The 18,466-nt window shown below is 40.8% G+C and overlaps 2 pseudogenes and 3 gene segments (V, D, J or C); all 5 read right to left on the reverse strand.

The window, feature by feature from the left end:
• Positions 1 to 123: 123 nt before the first annotated feature.
• Positions 124 to 580, reverse strand: LOC113140330 (Ig heavy chain V region 914-like). The segment is given in 2 exon segments: positions 124 to 440; positions 532 to 580. Coding segments are annotated over 2 exon segments (366 nt in total).
• A 2,177-nt stretch (positions 581 to 2,757) lies between these two features.
• LOC113140349 (Ig heavy chain V region 6.96-like) lies at positions 2,758 to 3,212 on the reverse strand. The segment is given in 2 exon segments: positions 2,758 to 3,072; positions 3,164 to 3,212. Coding segments are annotated over 2 exon segments (357 nt in total).
• A 4,778-nt stretch (positions 3,213 to 7,990) lies between these two features.
• On the reverse strand, positions 7,991 to 9,653 carry LOC113140627 (immunoglobulin heavy variable 3-43-like; annotated as a pseudogene).
• A 4,108-nt stretch (positions 9,654 to 13,761) lies between these two features.
• Positions 13,762 to 14,173, reverse strand: LOC113140400 (Ig heavy chain V region XIG14-like; the record flags this gene model as incomplete). The annotated part of the segment is given in 2 exon segments: positions 13,762 to 14,042; positions 14,131 to 14,173. Coding segments are annotated over 2 exon segments (324 nt in total), but the record flags the coding sequence as incomplete, so codon positions are not given.
• A 2,232-nt stretch (positions 14,174 to 16,405) lies between these two features.
• LOC113140382 (Ig heavy chain V region 5A-like) lies at positions 16,406 to 16,872 on the reverse strand (annotated as a pseudogene).
• Between the last annotated feature and the right edge of the window lie 1,594 nt (positions 16,873 to 18,466).

An 18,466-nucleotide genomic window follows, 5' to 3' on the forward strand; every position in this document is an offset into this window, starting at 1 on the left:
AGTGTTTATTTATTAAAACAAAATGAAATAAAATAGAGGAAAAACATGACATCATTACTAGAACCCATCAGGCTACTGAGTAGACTGTTGTAGGTTTTTGTACAGCTGCTGAACCAACTCCAGTCACTGTGAGTCTCGAGCACAATAATAAACAGAAGAATCTTCAGTTTTCAGACTGTTCATCTGCAGATACAGCTGCTGTCTGTTGTCGTCTCTGGAGATGGTAAACCGGCCTTGGACTGACTGAGAGTAGTATTTGCTGCTACCACCACCATTGCTAATGGCTGCAACCCACTCCAGTCCTTTTCCAGGAGTCTGTCTGACCCAGTTCATCCAGTAGCTGCTGAATGTGAATCCAGAGGCTGTACAGGTCAATGTGTGGGATTCTCCAGGCCTTTTAACCACTGGTCCAGATTCTGTCAGAGTCTGACCATCAACACCTGTCAAGACAAACCAGAAAATAGTCAGTTGATGTAAGTTTGCACCGTCTTGAAAACAGATTGATTTCAAGCTTTGCAGATATTTTCTCACCTGCCCAGCAGATGGTTAAAAGCAGCAGTCCTGTCCTATAGTCCATCATGTTAAACTGTGTGTCCACTGTTCTCTGTCGTCCTCTCTGCAGTCAGATAAGTAGAGGTGGAAGACATCTGAGTTTTGCATTGACTCCTCCTCACAGGAAGGAGTGAACCAGACTGGTCATCATAGACCTTATTTGATAAATTTAAAAAATATATGAATTTGAATTGAATTTGTGTAGTTGCCAAAGGTCGACTCTTATCTGGTGACAAAAGCACATCACAGACCTGAGACGTGATTGGAGGAATTTCACTGAAATAAAAGCAAAGAGATCTATTTTTATTTCCCTGACAGAAAATCTTAACTGAAAAAAACTGTTAATAGAATAATATAAATTAAAACTTTGCTCTTTAACTCATTGGAAGAGACAATGCAGTTGGTTTGAGTCATGAAGAAGTTTCAGTTTCTAACATATCAGGGAAGCTGACTAAAGAGAACTAAAGATGCTAATTTCTTTATGATTTACTGAATGTCATTATAGAAGAATAATCTATTTTATATTGTTTACACATTTTCAGGTCACTTTACTTTTGCAACACTGTTTTCTGAGAACTATGATAAAATCATTAGTGGTCTGAGGGCTCCTCCTCTGGTGGCTTCATGTTACAGGTTTTCAGACCCTGAGGGGTTTTTGTTCAGGTCTACTGATGGTTTGTGTTATTGTGGGTCTCTGGCACAGTAATACACAGCAGTGTCTTCAGGCTGCATGTTCTGCACCGTAATATGTGGTGCATCCAGCACATGCACTTCCAATCCACTCCAGTCCTTTCCCTGCAGGCTGTCTGATCCAAGCTGTGTAGTAGCCACTCACAGAATAAGAGACCTGACAGGTGATGGTCAGACGTTGACCTGGCTGCACAGTCACAGAGGCTGGCTGTGTCAGCTGTTCACATTTCACACCTGTTAAAAACAAAAAATATATTATGACAAATTATCAAGTGACACTGTAAAAATGAACAGTTTTCTAAGTCAAATCTAGAGACTCACATGATCCAGCTGCCAACAGCAGCAGCAGAGCAACAGGAAACATGTTTTCTAATGAAAGTGATGTGTGAACTACTCTGACAGTCTGACTGGAGGTTTTTATAGGTATGAGGAAGGTCACTGAGTTTGCATAGAATCAGACTCATAAGAGCTACAGTGTTGGTGTGATCAGATCTAATAACAGTTGGTTCATTGTTCAGTGAAAACATGGCTGGAAATCAGCTCTGCCTTAGATATGAATGTTTCATTTCATTGCACATTAAACTGTAACATGTTGAAAAGGTCCCAGCATTTACTTCAGCTGTTCCTGAAAACTATTTATTCCTAAATTACTGTAATTACTTTTTAAAAACTTAAATACATCCTACTGTAATTCAAAACAATAAATATCATTACTACTTCAATATTAATATTAACATGACTCCTGGATTATTGAAGGCATATTAAAATCAACACTAGAGTAACAATGATGGTGAACACCAATGGAAACAGGTTTAAATTCATCAGCACTGAAATTTTCCAATTGCTGCATATTTATTTTTTAATTTCTTTAGGCACTTACTTATTCTTAATTTATTACTTATTTGTTTAGACAGGATCATATGAACAGTTTAAAATATTTGTTTTGCAAAAGTATATAAATATTTAGCTTTGTGAAGATTAAAGAATCTAGAGGAAGAAACGTGTTTCAGCCCATAGAAAGTTAATGTTCATTCAGATATAAATTACTTTATTGTCTTGTTATTCTACATTGTTTCAATTCAATGCAGTTGTCTTCTCTGAAAGACATACATGAAACTGTTGTATGTGATTTACTCATTAAGCTATTTATTCTATATTTATTATATATTTAATGTAGGTCAGTAATGAGAAGAGACAGCAGGCTCCCTGAAGTCTTCATAACAGCAGGATTAGTTGTTTCATTCATCTTTGATCAAAGTCTCACAAGAACCAAAATGCACAGGAGCTTTTGGTAACACTGGTATAAAACAAGTACATTCTTGTCTTAGCCTTAATACACTGAAGTAATTATTGTAAAACTACATTATGGATGTCTTTGTGTTTTTAAGCACCATCTTTGATCTGCGATAAGAAAAAAAATATATATATATATATATTATCATAATTACTAGAACCCATCAGGCTACTGAGTAGGCTACTGTAGGTTTTTGTACAGCTGCTGAACCAACTCCAGTCACTGTGACTATCGAGCACAATAATAAACAGCAGAATCTTCAGTTTTCAGACTGTTCATCTGCAGATACAGCTGCTGTCTGTTGTCGTCTCTGGAGATGGTAAACCGGCCTTGGACTGACTGAGAGTAGGATTTGCTGCTACCACCATTGTTGCTAATGTAAGCAACCCACTCCAGTCCTTTTCCAGGAGCCTGTCTGACCCAGACCATCCAAGAGCCACCAAAGTCAAATCCAGAGGCTGTACAGGTCAATGTGTGGGATTCTCCAGACCTTTTAACCACTGGTTCAGATTGTGTCAGAGTCTGACCATCAACACCTGTCAAGACAAGCCAGGAAATAGTCAGTTGATATAAGTTTGCACCTTCTTGAAAACAGATTGATTTCAAGCTTTGCAGATATTTTCTCACCTGCCCAGCAGATGGTTAAAAGCAGCAGTACTGTCCTATAGTCCATCATGTTAAACTGTGTGTCCACTGTTCTCTGTCGTCCTCTCTGCAGTCAGATAAGTAGAGGTGGAAGACATCTGAGTTTTGCATTGACTCCTCCTCTCAGGAAGGAGTGAACCAGACTGGTCATCATAGACATTACTTGTTTCAGTCACTATATAGTGAGAGTTGTAGTTTGAGCCTAATAAGTTTTCATCCAATCTGAATTAAAAAAGTTTTGAATAGGCTACAGAAAATTATTTCTGTGTGGTAAAATCAGATTTTTCTTCTAATAATGTGTGTAATGCTCAGAATAAGAAACAGTTTTAGCTACAAACAAAAACTTTGCAGAACCTAAAGTTTAAATATGTAAAGTTTTGTTCTTTCTGCCCTGATACAAATTTTACCTTTGACAGAAATTAGATCTTCTTCTTTTCCTTTCGGCTGCTCCCTTCAGGGGTCGCCACAGCAAATCATCTGCCTCCATTTAACCCTATCCTTTGTATCCTCCTCACCCACACCAACTATCATCATGTCCTCCTTCACTACATCCAAGAACCTCCTCTTTGGTCTTCCTCTAGGCCTCCTCCTTCCTGGCAGCTCTAACCTCAGCATCCTTTTACCAACGTATTCACTGTCCCTCCTCTGAACATGTCCAAACCATCTCAATCTGGCTTCCCTGGCTTTTTCTCCAAAACATCTAACATGAGCTGTCCCTCTGATGTACTCATTCCTGATCCTATCCATCCTCGTCAATCCCAGAGAGAACCTCAACATCTTCAGCTCTGCTACCTCCAGCTCTGCCTCCTGTCTTTTTCTCAGTGCCACTGTCTGTAAACCAGACAACATTGCTGGTCTCACCACTGTCTTGTCCACCTTTCCTTTCATTCTTGCTGACACTCTTTTGTCACATATCACACCTGACACTTTCCTCCACCCGTTCCAACCTTCTTGCTAGATTCCTGTCTAACCTCATCTGTCAGCCTGTCCATCACCACAGCAAACAAGAAGGGGCTCAAAGCCAATCCTTGGTGCAGTCCCACCTCCACCTTGAACTCCTCTGTCACCCCTACAGCGCACCTCACCATTGTCTTATAGCTCTCATACATGTCCTGCACCACTCGAACATACTTCTCTGCCACTCCAGACTTCCTCATACAAAACCACAGCTCCTCTATCGGCACCGTCATACACTTTTTCTAAATCTACAAAGACACAATGCAGCTCCTTCTGGCCTTCTCTGTACTTCTCTACCAGCATTTTCAAAGCAATTATTGCATATGTGGTTCTCTTTCTTGGCATGAAACCATACTGCTGCTCACAAATGCTCACTTCTGACCTCAGCCTAGCCTCCACTACTCTTTCCCATAACTTCATTGTGTGACTCATCAGCTTTATTCCTCTGTAGTTTCCACAACTCTGCATGTTGTTCTTAAAGATGGGCACCAGTACACTTCTCCTCCATTCCTCAGGCATCCTCTCATTCTCCAAGATCTTGTTAAGTAGCCCAGTCAAAAACTCTACTGCCACCTCTCCTAAACACTTCCGAAACTCCACAGGTATGTCATCAGGACCAACTGCCTTTCCACTCTTCATCCTCTTCAACGCCTTCCTCACTTCATCCTTACTGATCTTTGCTACTTCTTGCTCCACAACAGTCACCTCTTCTACTCTGGGCTCTCTAACATTTTCCTCATTCATCAACTCTTCAAAGTATTCCTTCCATCTTTCCATCACACTTGTAGAACCTGTCAACACATTTCCATCTCTGTCCTTGATCACCCTAACCTGCTGCACATCCTTCCCATCTCTGTCTCTCTGCCTCGCCAACCTGTACCAACATATGTGTCCAACCTATCATACAAATCCTCATACGCCCTTTGTTTGGCCTTTGCTACCTCTACCTTCACTTTACGCTGCATCTCCCTGTACTCCTGTCTGTTCTCTTCTGTCCTCTCAGTGTCCCACTTCTTCTTAGCTAACCTTTTCCTCTTAACACACTCCTGAACTTTCTCATTCCACCACGAAGCCTCCTTATTTGCTTTCCTCTTTCCAGATAACACACCAAGTACCCTCCTACCTATCTCCCTGATTGTATTCAGCTGTAGCTGTCGAGTCATCCGGAAGAACCTCCTGACCTCCCAGAGCCTGTTTCAGCTCCTCCCTGAAAGCCACACAACACTCTTCCTTCTTCAACTTCCACCACTTGGTCCTCTGCTCTGCCCTTGTCCTCTTCATCTTCCTCACCACCAGAGTCATCCTACACACCACCATCCTATGCTGTCTGGCTACACTCTCCCCAACCACTACTTTGCAGACACTGATCTCTTTCAGGTTGGAACGTCTGCACAAGATGTAATCAGCTTGTGTGCTCCTGCCTCCATTCTTACAGTGGGTGCGGAAAGTATTCAGACCCCTTTAAATCTCTGGGGAGACCTGAAAATGGCTGTCCACCAACGTTCACCATCCAACCTGACAGAACTGGAGAGGATCTGCAAGAAAGAATGGCAGAGGATCCCCAAATCCAGGTGTGAAAAACTTGTTGCATCATTCCCAAGAAGACTCATGGCTCTACTAGCTCAAAAGGGTGCTTCTACTCAATACTGAGCATAGGGTCTGAATACCTATGACCATGTGATATTTCAGTTTTTTTTTTAAAATAAATTTTCAAAAATTTCTACATTTCTGTTTTTTTCTGTGAAGATGGGGTGCTGAGTGTACATTAATGAGAAATAAAATTAAAGTTTTTGATTTTGGCAAATGGCTGCAATGTTACAAAGAGTGAAAAATTTAAAGGGGTCTGAATACTTTCCGTACCCACTGTATATGTCTCCATATGCTCCTCCCTTTTCTGGAAAAATGTGTTCTGGAAAAATGTGTTCACTACAGCCATTTCCATCCTTTTTGTGAAGTCTGCCACCATCTGTCCTTCTGCATTCCTGTCCTGCATACCAAACTTACCCATCACTTCCTCATCACCTCTGTTTCCCTCACCAACATGTCCGTTAAAGTCTGCCACAATCACCACTCTCTCACCACTAGGGATACCCTGATTCAGCTCATCCATCTCCCTCCAGAATTTCTCCTTCTCGTCTAACTCACATCCTACCTGTGGGGCATAACCATTGACAACATTCAATATCACACCTTCAACTTCCAGCTTCAGACTCATCACCCTATCTGACACTCTCTTCACCTCCAGAACATTCCTAGCAAAATCCTCCTTCAGGATAACTCCTACTCCATTCTTCTTTCCATCCACACCATGATAAAACAGCTTGAACCCTGCTCCTAATCTATAGGCCTTGCTACTTTCCACCTGGTCTCCTGAACACACAAGATATCCACCTTTCTTCTCTCCATCATATCAGCCAACTCTCCAGTTTTCCCGGACAAAGTTCCTACATTCATAGTCCCTAATCATACACTACTGCCCTTTCTCTTCTCTCTTTGCCTACAAACACGCCTTCCTCCTCTCCTTCTTCAACCAACAGTAGTCCAATTTCCACTGGCACCCTGTAGGTTAACAGCACCAGTGGCGGTCGTTGTTGATCCTGGTTGTGACCAATCTGGTATGGAAGTTGTATTTGTGATTCGCATGTTTGATTTGGCTGAAATTTTACGTCAGATGCCCTTCCTGACACAACCCTCTGCACTTACCCGGACTTGGGACTGGCACATGAAGACACTGGGTTGTGCCCCCCTGTGGTTGCATTTGACAGAAAATAGATGATCTGTTGTTATTTGAATGTTACATCTGTAAAGTAAATAAATGTATTCACATATAGAAAAGCAAAGTCACCACAGTGAAAATGTTAGTAAGTTCTGCAAAAGATGCCAAACAACAATCAGGATCCTAATGTGAATTAACACATCACAGATAAAAGCAGTGTCCTGATATTGTGACCAGCACTAATCTGAAATGTACACAGGAAACATTATATCAACACTTATTTATACTAAAGACATTTTCTTGGTTAAATGTTACATGTTGCCTCACAGTAAGAAGGTTGTGGGTTTGCAACCCGGCCTTTCTGTGTGGAGTTTGAATGGTCTCCTTGTGCTTGTGTGGGTTTTCTCCAGATACTCTGGTTTCCTCCCACAGTCCAAAAACATGTATGTCAAGTTGATTGGTGACTCTAAATTGCCCGTAGGAGTGAGTGTGAGTGTGTGAGGTTTTTTGTCTTTGAGTGTCTCTATGTGACCCTGTGATGGACTGGTGACCTGTCCAGGGTGTACCCCTGCCTTTCACCCAAAGAGAGCTGGGATAGGCTCCAGCAGATCCCTGTAAACCTGGTTCAGGAATAAGCGGGTATAGAAAATGAATGAATGTTACATGTTGTTTACAATGTAAAGACCTTTAATATGATGGATATGTGCATTTATGTCATTTTAAAATCATGAGCCATTTGAAGATTTTCAAAAACGTCAACTTTGATTGTTTTTACAGCAAGTTTGTGTATGTGTGGTCTTAATGTCATATGTCAGATCAGTGGTCTGAAGGCTCCTAAACTGGTTACAAGTGAAATGGAAAGAAAACTTTCTGAAGATGAAATTCTTGTTAGGCTCTAAGTTTTTAAAGTCAGTCTAATTTACTGTTTACTAATGTTCAGTGAGTTTACTGTCTGAGTAATTTAAATAATATTGATAAATTCAGGAACATATGAAATCAACCAAGTGTTCCCTGTTTACTCCAAAAGTAAACTGGTCTGAAATCATTAGTGGTCTGAGGGCTCCTCCTCTGGTGGCTTCATGTTACAGGTTTTCAGGCACTGAGGGGTTTTTGTTCAGGTCTACTGATGGTTTGTGTTATTGTGGGTCTCTGGCACAGAAATAAACTGCTGTGTCCTCCGTCTTCAGACTGTTCATCTTTAGATAAAGTTTACTGCTGGAGTCATCTCTGGAGATGGTGAATCTACCCTGGACTGACTGGGAGTAATGGACAGATGTACTGCCAGTGTGTATAAAAGCAACCCACTCCAGAGCTTTTCCAGAAGCCTGTCTGACCCAGTTCTTAACATTGCTGCTGAATGTGAATCCAGATGCTGTACAGGTCAATGTGTGGGATTCTCCAGGCCTTTTAACCACTGGATCAGATTCTGTCAGTCTGACCATCAACACCTGTCAAGACAAACCAGAAAATAGTCAGTTGATGTAAGTTCGCACCTTCTTGAAAACAGATTGATTTCAAGCCTTGCAGATATTTTCTCACCTGCCCAGCAGATGGTTAAAAACAGCAGTCCTGTCCTATAGTCCATCATGTTAAACTGTGTGTCCACTGTTCTCTGTCGTCCTCTCTGCAGTCAGATAAGTAGAGGTGGAAGACATCTGAGTTTTGCATTGACTCCTCCTCTCAGGAGAATATATTATCACAATATTAGACTTTTTCACTGACAAATACAGTGCATTCAGAAAGTATCTACATCCCCTTCACTCTGTTCAATATTATTATGTTGCAGCCTGATGCTACAGTTGTTTCATTTAATTTATTTTCTCATTATTCTGCACTCAGTATCACATAATGACACATTGAAAAAAGAAGTTAAGAAATGTCTGTAAATTCATTTTTAATAAAAAACTAAAATATCCCATTTAGCCTTTGCAACAACACATTAAACATGAGCTCAGGCTCCACCCGTTTCTTCACCTTGATTGGAGTCCATCTGTGGTAAATTAAATTGATTGGACATGATTTGGAAAAGCACACACCCGTCACATTAGACAATACATATCAGCACATTTCTAAAATTCTGTTTTCACTTGTACTTATGAGATATTGAGTCTTTAATGAGGTTAATGAGGAAAATAAATAATTGTAGTATCAGGCTGCAACATAACAAAATTGAAAAAAGTGAAGTGGGTCTGAATATGAATTGAATGCACTGTATGTTTAAAAACCACTTTTCTCTTTCTCAGTGAACTGGTCTGAAATCATTAGTGGTCTGAGGGCTCCTCCTCTGGTGGCTTCATGTTACAGGTTTTCAGGCACTGAGGGGTTTTTGTTCAGGTCTACTGATGGTTTGTTTTATTGTGGTTGTCTGGCACAGTAATAAACTGCTGTGTCTTCAGACTGTTCATCTTTAGATAAAGTTTACTGCTGGAGTCATCTCTGGAGATAGTGAATCTACCCTGGACTGACTGGGAGTAATAGATGGGACTACTAGCTGTGCCTATATATGCAACCCACTCCAATCCTTTTCCAGGAGCCTGTCTGACCTATGCCATTGAATAATCGCTGAATGTGAATCCAGAGGCTGTACAGGTCAATGTGTGGGATTCTCCAGGCCTTTTAACCACTGGTCCAGATTCTGTCAGAGTCTGACCATCAACATCTGTCAAGACAAACCAGAAAATAGTCAGTTGATGTAAGTTTGCACCTTCTTGAAAACAGATTGATTTCAAGCTTTGCAGATATTTTCTCACCTGCCCAGCAGATGGTTAAAAGCAGCAGTCCTGTCCTATAGTCCATCATGTTAAACTGTGTGTCCACTGTTCTCTGTCGTCCTCTCTGCAGTCAGATAAGTAGAGGTGGAAGACATCTGAGTTTTGCATTGATTCCTCCTCTCAGGAAGGAGTGAACCAGACTGGTCATCATCGACATTTCTTGTTTCAGTCAATATATAGTGAGAGTTGTGGTTTGAGCCTAATGAGTTTTCATTCAATCTGAATTTTAAAAATTTTGAATAGGCTTCAGAAAATTATTTCTGTGTGGTAAAATCTGATTTTTCTTCTAATATTGTGTGTAATGCTCAGAATATGAAACAGTTTTAGCTACAAACAAAAACTTTACAGAACTCAAAGTTAAATATGTAAAGTTTTGTTCTTACTGCCCTGATACAAATTTTACCTTTGACAGTAAATAGATCTTCTCCTTTCAGCTGCTCCTTTCAGGGGTCGCCCCAGCGAATCATCTGCCTCCATTTAACCCTATCCTCTGTATCCTCCTCACCCACACCAACTATCCTCCTGTGCTCCTTCACTACATCCAAGAACCTCCTCTTTGGTCTTCCTCTAGGCCTCCTCCTTCCTGGCAGCTCTAACCTCAGCATCCTTTTACCAACGTATTCACTGTCCCTCCTCTGAACATGTCCAAACCATCTCAATCTGGCTTCCCTGGCTTTTTCTCCAAAACATCTAACATGAGCTTTCCCTCTGATGTCCTCATTCCTGATCCTATCCATCCTCGTCACTCCCAGAGAGAACCTCAACATTTTCAGCTCTGCTACCTCCAGCTCTGCCTCCTGTCTTTTTCTCAGTGCCACTGTCTGTAAACCAGACAACATTGCTGGTCTCACCACTGTCTTGTCCACCTTTCCTTTCATTCTTGCTGACACTCTTTTGTCACATATCACACCTGACACTTTCCTCCACCCGTTCCAACCTTCTTGCTAGATTCCTGTCTAACCTCATCTGTCAGCCTGTCCATCACCACAGCAAACAAGAAGGGGCTCAAAGCCAATCCTTGGTGCAGTCCCACCTCCACCTTGAACTCCTCTGTCACCCCTACAGCGCACCTCACCATTGTCTTATAGCTCTCATACATGTCCTGCACCACTCGAACATACTTCTCTGCCACTCCAGACTTCCTCATACAAAACCATAGCTCCTCTCTCAGCACCGTCATACACTTTTTCTAAATCTACAAAGACACAATGCAGCTCCTTCTGGCCTTCTCTGTACTTCTCCACCAGCATTTTCAAAGCAATTATTGCATATGTGGTTCTCTTTCTTGGCATGAAACCATACTGCTGCTCACAAATGCTCACTTCTGACCTCAGCCTAGCCTCCACTACTCTTTCCCATAACTTCATTGTGTGACTCATCAGCTTTATTCCTCTGTAGTTTCCACAACTCTGCATGTTGTTCTTAAAGATGGGCACCAGTACACTTCTCCTCCATTCCTCAGGCATCCTCTCATTCTCCAAGATCTTGTTAAGTAGCCCAGTCAAAAACTCTACTGCCACCTCTCCTAAACACTTCCGAAACTCCACAGGTATGTCATCAGGACCAACTGCCTTTCCACTCTTCATCCTCTTCAACGCCTTCCTCACTTCATCCCTACTGATCTTTGCTACTTCTTGCTCCACAACAGTCACCTCTTCTACTCTGGGCTCTCTAACATTTTCCTCATTCATCAACTCTTCAAAGTATTCCTTCCATCTTTCCATCACACTTGTGGAACCTGTCAACACATTTCCATCTCTGTCCTTGATCACCCTAACCTGCTGCACATCCTTCCCATCTCTGTCTCTCTGCCTCGCCAACCTGTACCAACATATGTGTCCAACCTATCATACAAATCCTCATACGCCCTTTGTTTGGCCTTTGCTACCTCTACCTTCACTTTACGCTGCATCTCCCTGTACTCCTGTCTGTTCTCTTCTGTCCTCTCAGTGTCCCACTTCTTCTTAGCTAACCTTTTCCTCTTAACACACTCCTGAACTTTCTCATTCCACCACGAAGCCTCCTTTTTTGCTTTCCTCTTTCCAGATAACACACCAAGTACCCTCCTACCTATCTCCCTGATTGTATTCAGCTGTAGCTGTCGAGTCATCCGGAAGAACCTCCTGACCTCCCAGAGCCTGTTTCAGCTCCTCCCTGAAAGCCACACAACACTCTTCCTTCTTCAACTTCCACCACTTGGTCCTCTGCTCTGCCCTTGTCCTCTTCATCTTCCTCACCACCAGAGTCATCCTACACACCACCATCCTATGCTGTCTGGCTACACTCTCCCCAACCACTACTTTGCAGTCACTGATCTCTTTCAGGTTGGAATGTCTGCACCAGATGTGATCAGCTTGTGTGCTCCTGCCTCCACTCTTATATGTCACCATATGCTCCTCCCTTTTCTGGAAGAATGTGTTCACTACAGCCATTTCCATCCTTTTTGTGAAGTCTGCCACCATCTGTCCTTCTGCATTCCTGTCCTGCATACCAAACTTACCCATCACTTCCTCATCACCTCTGTTTCCCTCACCAACATGTCCGTTGAAGTCTGCCACAATCACCACTCTCTCACCACTAGGGATACCCTGATTCAGCTCATCCATCTCCCTCCAGAATTTCTCCTTCTCTTCTAACTCACATCCTACCTGTGGGGCATAACCACTGACAACATTCAATATCACACCTTCAACTTCCAGCTTCAGACTCATCACCCTATCTGACACTCTCTTCAACTCCAGAACATTCCTAGCAAAATCCTCCTTCAGGATAACTCCTACTCCATTCCTCTTTCCATCCACACCATGATAAAACAGCTTGAACCCTGCTCCTAATCTATAGGCCTTGCTACCTTTCCACCTGGTCAACTGAACATACAAGATATCCACCTTTCTTCTCTCCATCATATCAACCAACTCTCTAGTTTTCCCTGACAAAGTCCCTACATTCAAAGTCCCTACTCCTTCACTACTGCCCTTCCTCTTCTCTCTTTGCCTACGAACACGCCTTCCTCCTCTCCTTCTTCGTCCAACAGTAGTCCAATTTCACCTGGCACCCTGTAAGTTAACAGCACCAGTGGCGTTCGTTGTTAACCCGATCGATCCGGTATGGAAGTCATATTTGTTACTCGCATGTTTGATTTGGCTGAAATTTTACGTCGGATGCCCTTCCTGACACAACCCTCTGCATTTACCTGGACTTGGGACTGGCACATGAAGACACTGGATTGTGCCCCCCTGTGGTTGCATTTGACAGAAAATAGATGATCTGTTGTTAATTGTATGTTACATTTGTAAAGTAAATAAATGTATTCACATATAGAAAAGCAAAGTCACCACAGTGAAAATGTTAGTAAGTTTTGCTAAAAGATGCCAAACAACAATCAGGATCCTAATGTGAATTAACACATCACAGATAAAAGCAGTTTCCTGATATTGTGACCAGCACTAATCTGAAATGTACACAGGAAACATTATATCAACACTTATTTATACTAAAGACATTTTCTTGGTTAAATGTTACATGTTGCCTCACAGTGAGAAGGTTGTGGGTTTGCAACCCGGCCTTTCTGTGTGGAGTTTGAATGTTCTCCCTGTGCTTGTGTGGGATTTCTCCAGGTACGCTAGTTTCCTCCCCAGTCCAAAAACATGTATGTCAGGTTGATTGGTGACTCTAAATTGCCAGTGAGTGTGAGTGTGTGAGGTTGTTTGTCTCTATATGTGGCCCTATGATGGACTGGTGACCTGTCCAGGGTGGACCCCTGCCTTCCTTTGTGTATGTGTGGTCTTAATGTCATATGTCAGATCAGTGGTCTGAAGGCTCCTAAACTGGTGAGAAATGAAATGGAAAGAAAACTTTCTGAAGATGAACTTCTTGTTAGGCTCTAAGTTTTTAAAGTCAGTGTAATTTACTGTTTACTAATGTTCAGTGAGTTTATTGTCTGAGTAATTAAAAAGATATTGATAAATTAAGGAACATATAAAATCTATCAACTGTTTCCTGTTTACTCCAAAAGTTAACTGGCCTGAAATCATTAGTGGTCTGAGGGCTCCTCCTCTGGTGGCTTCATGTTACAGGTTTTCAGGCACTGAGGGGTTTTTGTTCAGGTCTACTGATGGTTTGTGTTATTGTGGGTCTCTGGCACAGTAATACACAGCAGTGTCTTCAGGCTGCATGTTCTGTCTGTTCAGAGTCACTGTCTTGCTGGAAGAGTCTAAGTCAATACTGAACTTGTTCTTTAGTGAATCTTTGACAGTTGTGTCACTACTAATCCACTCCAGTCCTTTCCCTGCAGGCTGTCTGATCCAAGCTGTCCAGTAGCTGCTCACAGAATAAGAGACCTGACAGGTGATGGTCAGACGTTGACCTGGCTGCACAGTCACAGAGGCTGGCTGTGTCAGCTGTTCACATTTCACACCTGGTAAAAATAAAAAATATATTATGACAAATTATCATTTTTATACTGTAAAAATGAACAGTTTTCTAAGTCAAATCTAGAGACTCACATGATCCAGCTGCCAACAGCAGCAGCAGAGCAACAGGAAACATGTTTTCTATTGAAAGTGATGTGTGAACTACTCTGACAGTCTTACTGGAGGTTTTTATAGGTATGAGGAAGGTCACTGAGTTTGCATAGAATCAGACTCATAAGAGCTACAGTGTTGGTGTGATCAGATCTAATAATAGTTGGTTCATTGTTCAGTGAAAACATGGCTGGAAATCAGCTCTGCCTTAGATATGAATGTTTCATTTCATTGCACATTTAACTGTAACATGTTGAAAAGGTCCCAGCATTTACTTCAACTGTTCCTGAAAACTATTAATTCCTAAATTACTGTAATTACTTTTTAAAAACTTAAATACATCCTACTGTAATTAAAAACAATAAATATCATTACTACTTCAATGTTAATATTAACATGACTCCTGGATTATTGAAGGCATATTAAAATCAACACTAGAATAACAATGATGGTGAACAGCAATGGAAACAGGTTTAATCTTATCAGCACTGAATTTTCCAATTGCTGTTTTTTTTTTTAAGCAGAGAGAGCTCACTTATTCTTAACCTATATTTATCTGTTTAGACAGGATCATATGAACAGTTTAAAATATTTTTTTTGCAAAAATATATAAATATTTAGCTTAGTGAAGATTTAAGTGAAGATTAAAGAATCTAGAGGAAGAAACGTGTTTCAGCCCATAGAGAGTTAACGTTCATTCAGATATAAATTACTTTATTGTCTTGTTATTCCATATTCTTTAAATTCATTGCAGTTGTCTTCTCTGAAAGATATACATGAAACTGTCGTGTGTGATTTACTCATTTAGCCATTTATTCTATATTTATTATATATTTAATGTAGGTCAGTAATGAGAAGAGACAGCAGGCTCCCTGAAGTCTTCATAACAGCAGGATTAGTTGTTTCATTCATCTTTGATCAAAGTCTCACAAGAACCAAAATGCACAGGAGCTTTTGGTAACACTGGTATAAAACAAGTACATTCTTGTCTTAGCCTTAATACACTGAAGTAATTATTGTAAAACTACATTATAGGTGTCTTTGTGTTTTTAAGCACCATCTTTGATCTGGGACAAGAAAAAAATAAAATAATATATTATCATAATTTCTAGGGCCCATCAGGCTACTGAGTAGGCTACTGTAGGTTTTTGTACAGCTGCTGAACCAACTCCAGTCACTGTGACTCTCGAGCACAATAATAAACAGCAGAATCTTCAGTTTTCAGACTGTTCATCTGCAGATACAGCTGCTGTCTGTTGTCGTCTCTGGAGATGGTAAACCGGCCTTGGACTGACTGAGAGTAGTATTTGCTGCTACCACCACCATTGCTAATGGCTGCAACCCACTCCAGTCCTTTTCCAGGAGCCTGTCTGGCCCATGCCATATAATAGCTGCTGAATGTGAATCCAGAGGCTGTACAGGTCAGTGTGTGGGATTCTCCAGGCCTTTTAACCACTGGTTCAGATTGTGTCAGAATCTGACCATCAACACCTGTCAAGACAAACCAGAAAATAGTCAGTTGATGTAAGTTTGCACCTTCTTGAAAACAGATTGATTTCAAGCTTTGCAGATAATTTCTCACCTGCCCAGCAGATGGTTTAAAAGCAGCAGTCCTGTCCTATAGTCCATCATGTTAAACTGTGTGTCCACTGTTCTCTGTCGTCCTCTCTGCAGTCAGATAAGTAGAGGTGGAAGACATCTGAGTTTTGCATTGACTCCTCCTCTCAGGAAGGAGTGAACCAGACTGGTCATCATAGACCTTGTTTGATAAATTTAAAAAATATATGAATTTGAATTGAATTTGTGTAGTTGCCAAAGGTCGACTCTTATCTGGTGACAAAAGCACATCACAGACCTGAGACGTGATTGGAGGAATTTCACTGAAATAAAAGCAAAAAGATCTATTTTTATTTCCCTGACAGAAAATCTTAACTGAAAAAAACTGTTAATAGAATAATATAAATTAAAACTTTGCTCTTTAACTCATTGGAAGAGACAATGCAGTTGGTTTGAGTCATGAAGAAGTTTCAGTTTCTAACATATCAGTGAAGCTGACTAAAGAGAACTAAAGATGCTAATGTCTTTATGATTTACTGAATGTCATTATAGAAGAATAATCTATTTTATATTGTTTACACATTTTCAGTGCACTTTACTTTTGCAACACTGTTTTCTGTGAACTATGATAAAATCATTAGTGGTCTGAGGGCTCCTCCTCTGGTGGCTTCATGTTACAGGTTTTCAGGCACTGAGGGGTTTTTGTTCAGGTCTACTGATGGTTTGTGTTATTGTGAGTCTCTGGCACAGTAATACACAGCAGTGTCTTCAGGCTGCATGTTCTGTCCGTTCAGAGTCACTGTGTTGCTGGAAGAGTCTACGTCAATACTGAACTTGTTCTTTAGTGAATCTTTGTAGTATGAATCACCAGTATATTTGCTTCCAATCCACTCCAGTCCTTTCCCTGCAGGCTGTCGGATCCAAGCTGTGTAGTGGCTGCTCACAGAATAAGAGACCTGACAGGTGATGGTCAGACGTTGACCTGGCTGCACAGTCACAGAGGCTGGCTGTGTCAGCTGTTCACATTTCACACCTGTTAAAAACAAAAAATATATTATGACAAATTATCAAGTGACACTGTAAAAATGAACAGTTTTCTATGTCAAATATCTAGAGACTCACATGATCCAGCTGCCCAATCAGCAGCAGCAGAGCAACAGGAAACATGTTTTCTAATGAAAGTTGATGTTGTGAACTACTCGACAGTCTTACTGGAGGTTTTTATAGGTATGAGGAAGGTCACTGAGTTTGCATAGAATCAGACTCATAAGAGCTACAGTGTTGGTGTGATCAGATCTAATAACAGTTGGTTTTCATTTTTCAGTGAAAAACATGGCTGGAAATCAGCTCTGCCTTTAGATATGAATGTTCATTTCATTGCACATTTAACTGTAACATGTTGAAAAGGTCCCAGCATTTACTTCAACTGTTCCTGAAAACCATTAAGGCCTTAATGACAGTAATTAAAATTCAAAAACTTATATACATAGTATTATAAATGTCCTGCAGACTGCAGCAGAAGAGAAAAAAAATGTGTTTATTTTAAATGTTTTATTGGTGTCAGCCTGCAGTGTAAAGTCAAACGAAAGCAGCACAAATACATTCAAATACTCTTTACTCCTCTATCAATAATAAATGTTTTTTCTACCGTTAAATAATTATCATAAATATATTTTTTGTTTGTTAAACTACCACCATGGATAGAAACTAAAAATAATAAACTCCAGACAATTGTATTTTCCATTCTGTGATAAATATTGTAGTTCAGTTCTCTGTGATCAGTCTTTCAAAAATGCATAAACTTGTCCCACAGTGCTCTGCAAGTTATTGATGTGTTTATAAGGTGGGAAGTGTTTGCATAGACCTCCCTCTACTGGTTTAAAAAGGGAACATGTAACACACATTTTCATAAACTGAATATTTTAAAACACCTTTGGAAATTTGGAAATTTTTTTAGGTTATGGTAGCAAATTTTCTGGACTGATGCAACAGGACAATCATATGAATCTTAGACTGATTCTGTAGCAGTTTTCATTAATGTTTCCATCTTCACCAACATAAAAAATGCATTATATGTAGTTTTCTGAAACTGTAACAGAGAATGAGCTACTATTAATTTGATCTTGTTCAGATGTTAATTTATGACCCATCTCTCTGAAACAGCTGAAAATCTTGCTCTGAGGCAACTGAGTGTTTGGTTCAGTTTGTGGGTTTTGTGCAGGTTGGTCTGTGGTTGTTTATTTTACGGTGGCCGACAAGGGCAAACGCGCTGCAAAGTGAAACGCTGCAAAAGCGAAACGCTGCAAAAGCGAAACGCTACAAGAAAGAAACGCTGCAAAAAGAAACGCTGCAAGAAAGAAACGCTGCAAAAGAGAAACGCTGCAAGAAAGAAACGCTGCAAAAGAGAAATGCTGCAAGAAAGAAACGCTGCAAAAGAGAAACGCTGCAAGAAAGAAACGCTGCAAAAGAGAAACGCTGCAAGAAAGAAACGCTGCAAAAGAGAAACGCTGCAAGAAAGAAATGCTGCAAAAGAGAAAACACAAGTGCGCCTGGCCAATAGGGGGACCCCAAACTGAGGGGTGCTATGAGCAAAGAACTTTTACAGAGGCGAGAGAGACACATGTAGTGATCTACGTCAATGTTGGGAGACATGGGGGGGGGGGGTTGCAGGGTGGGAGATCTGAAGGTACTGTAATGATTATAGGATGTTGTCTTGTTCAGGGTGTTCTTTGGGGAGTCGGTAGGGTGAGCTAGAGGGAGA

Source organism: Mastacembelus armatus, chromosome 8 (assembly GCF_900324485.2).
Source record: "Mastacembelus armatus chromosome 8, fMasArm1.2, whole genome shotgun sequence".
Classification (NCBI taxonomy): domain Eukaryota; kingdom Metazoa; phylum Chordata; class Actinopteri; order Synbranchiformes; family Mastacembelidae; genus Mastacembelus; species Mastacembelus armatus.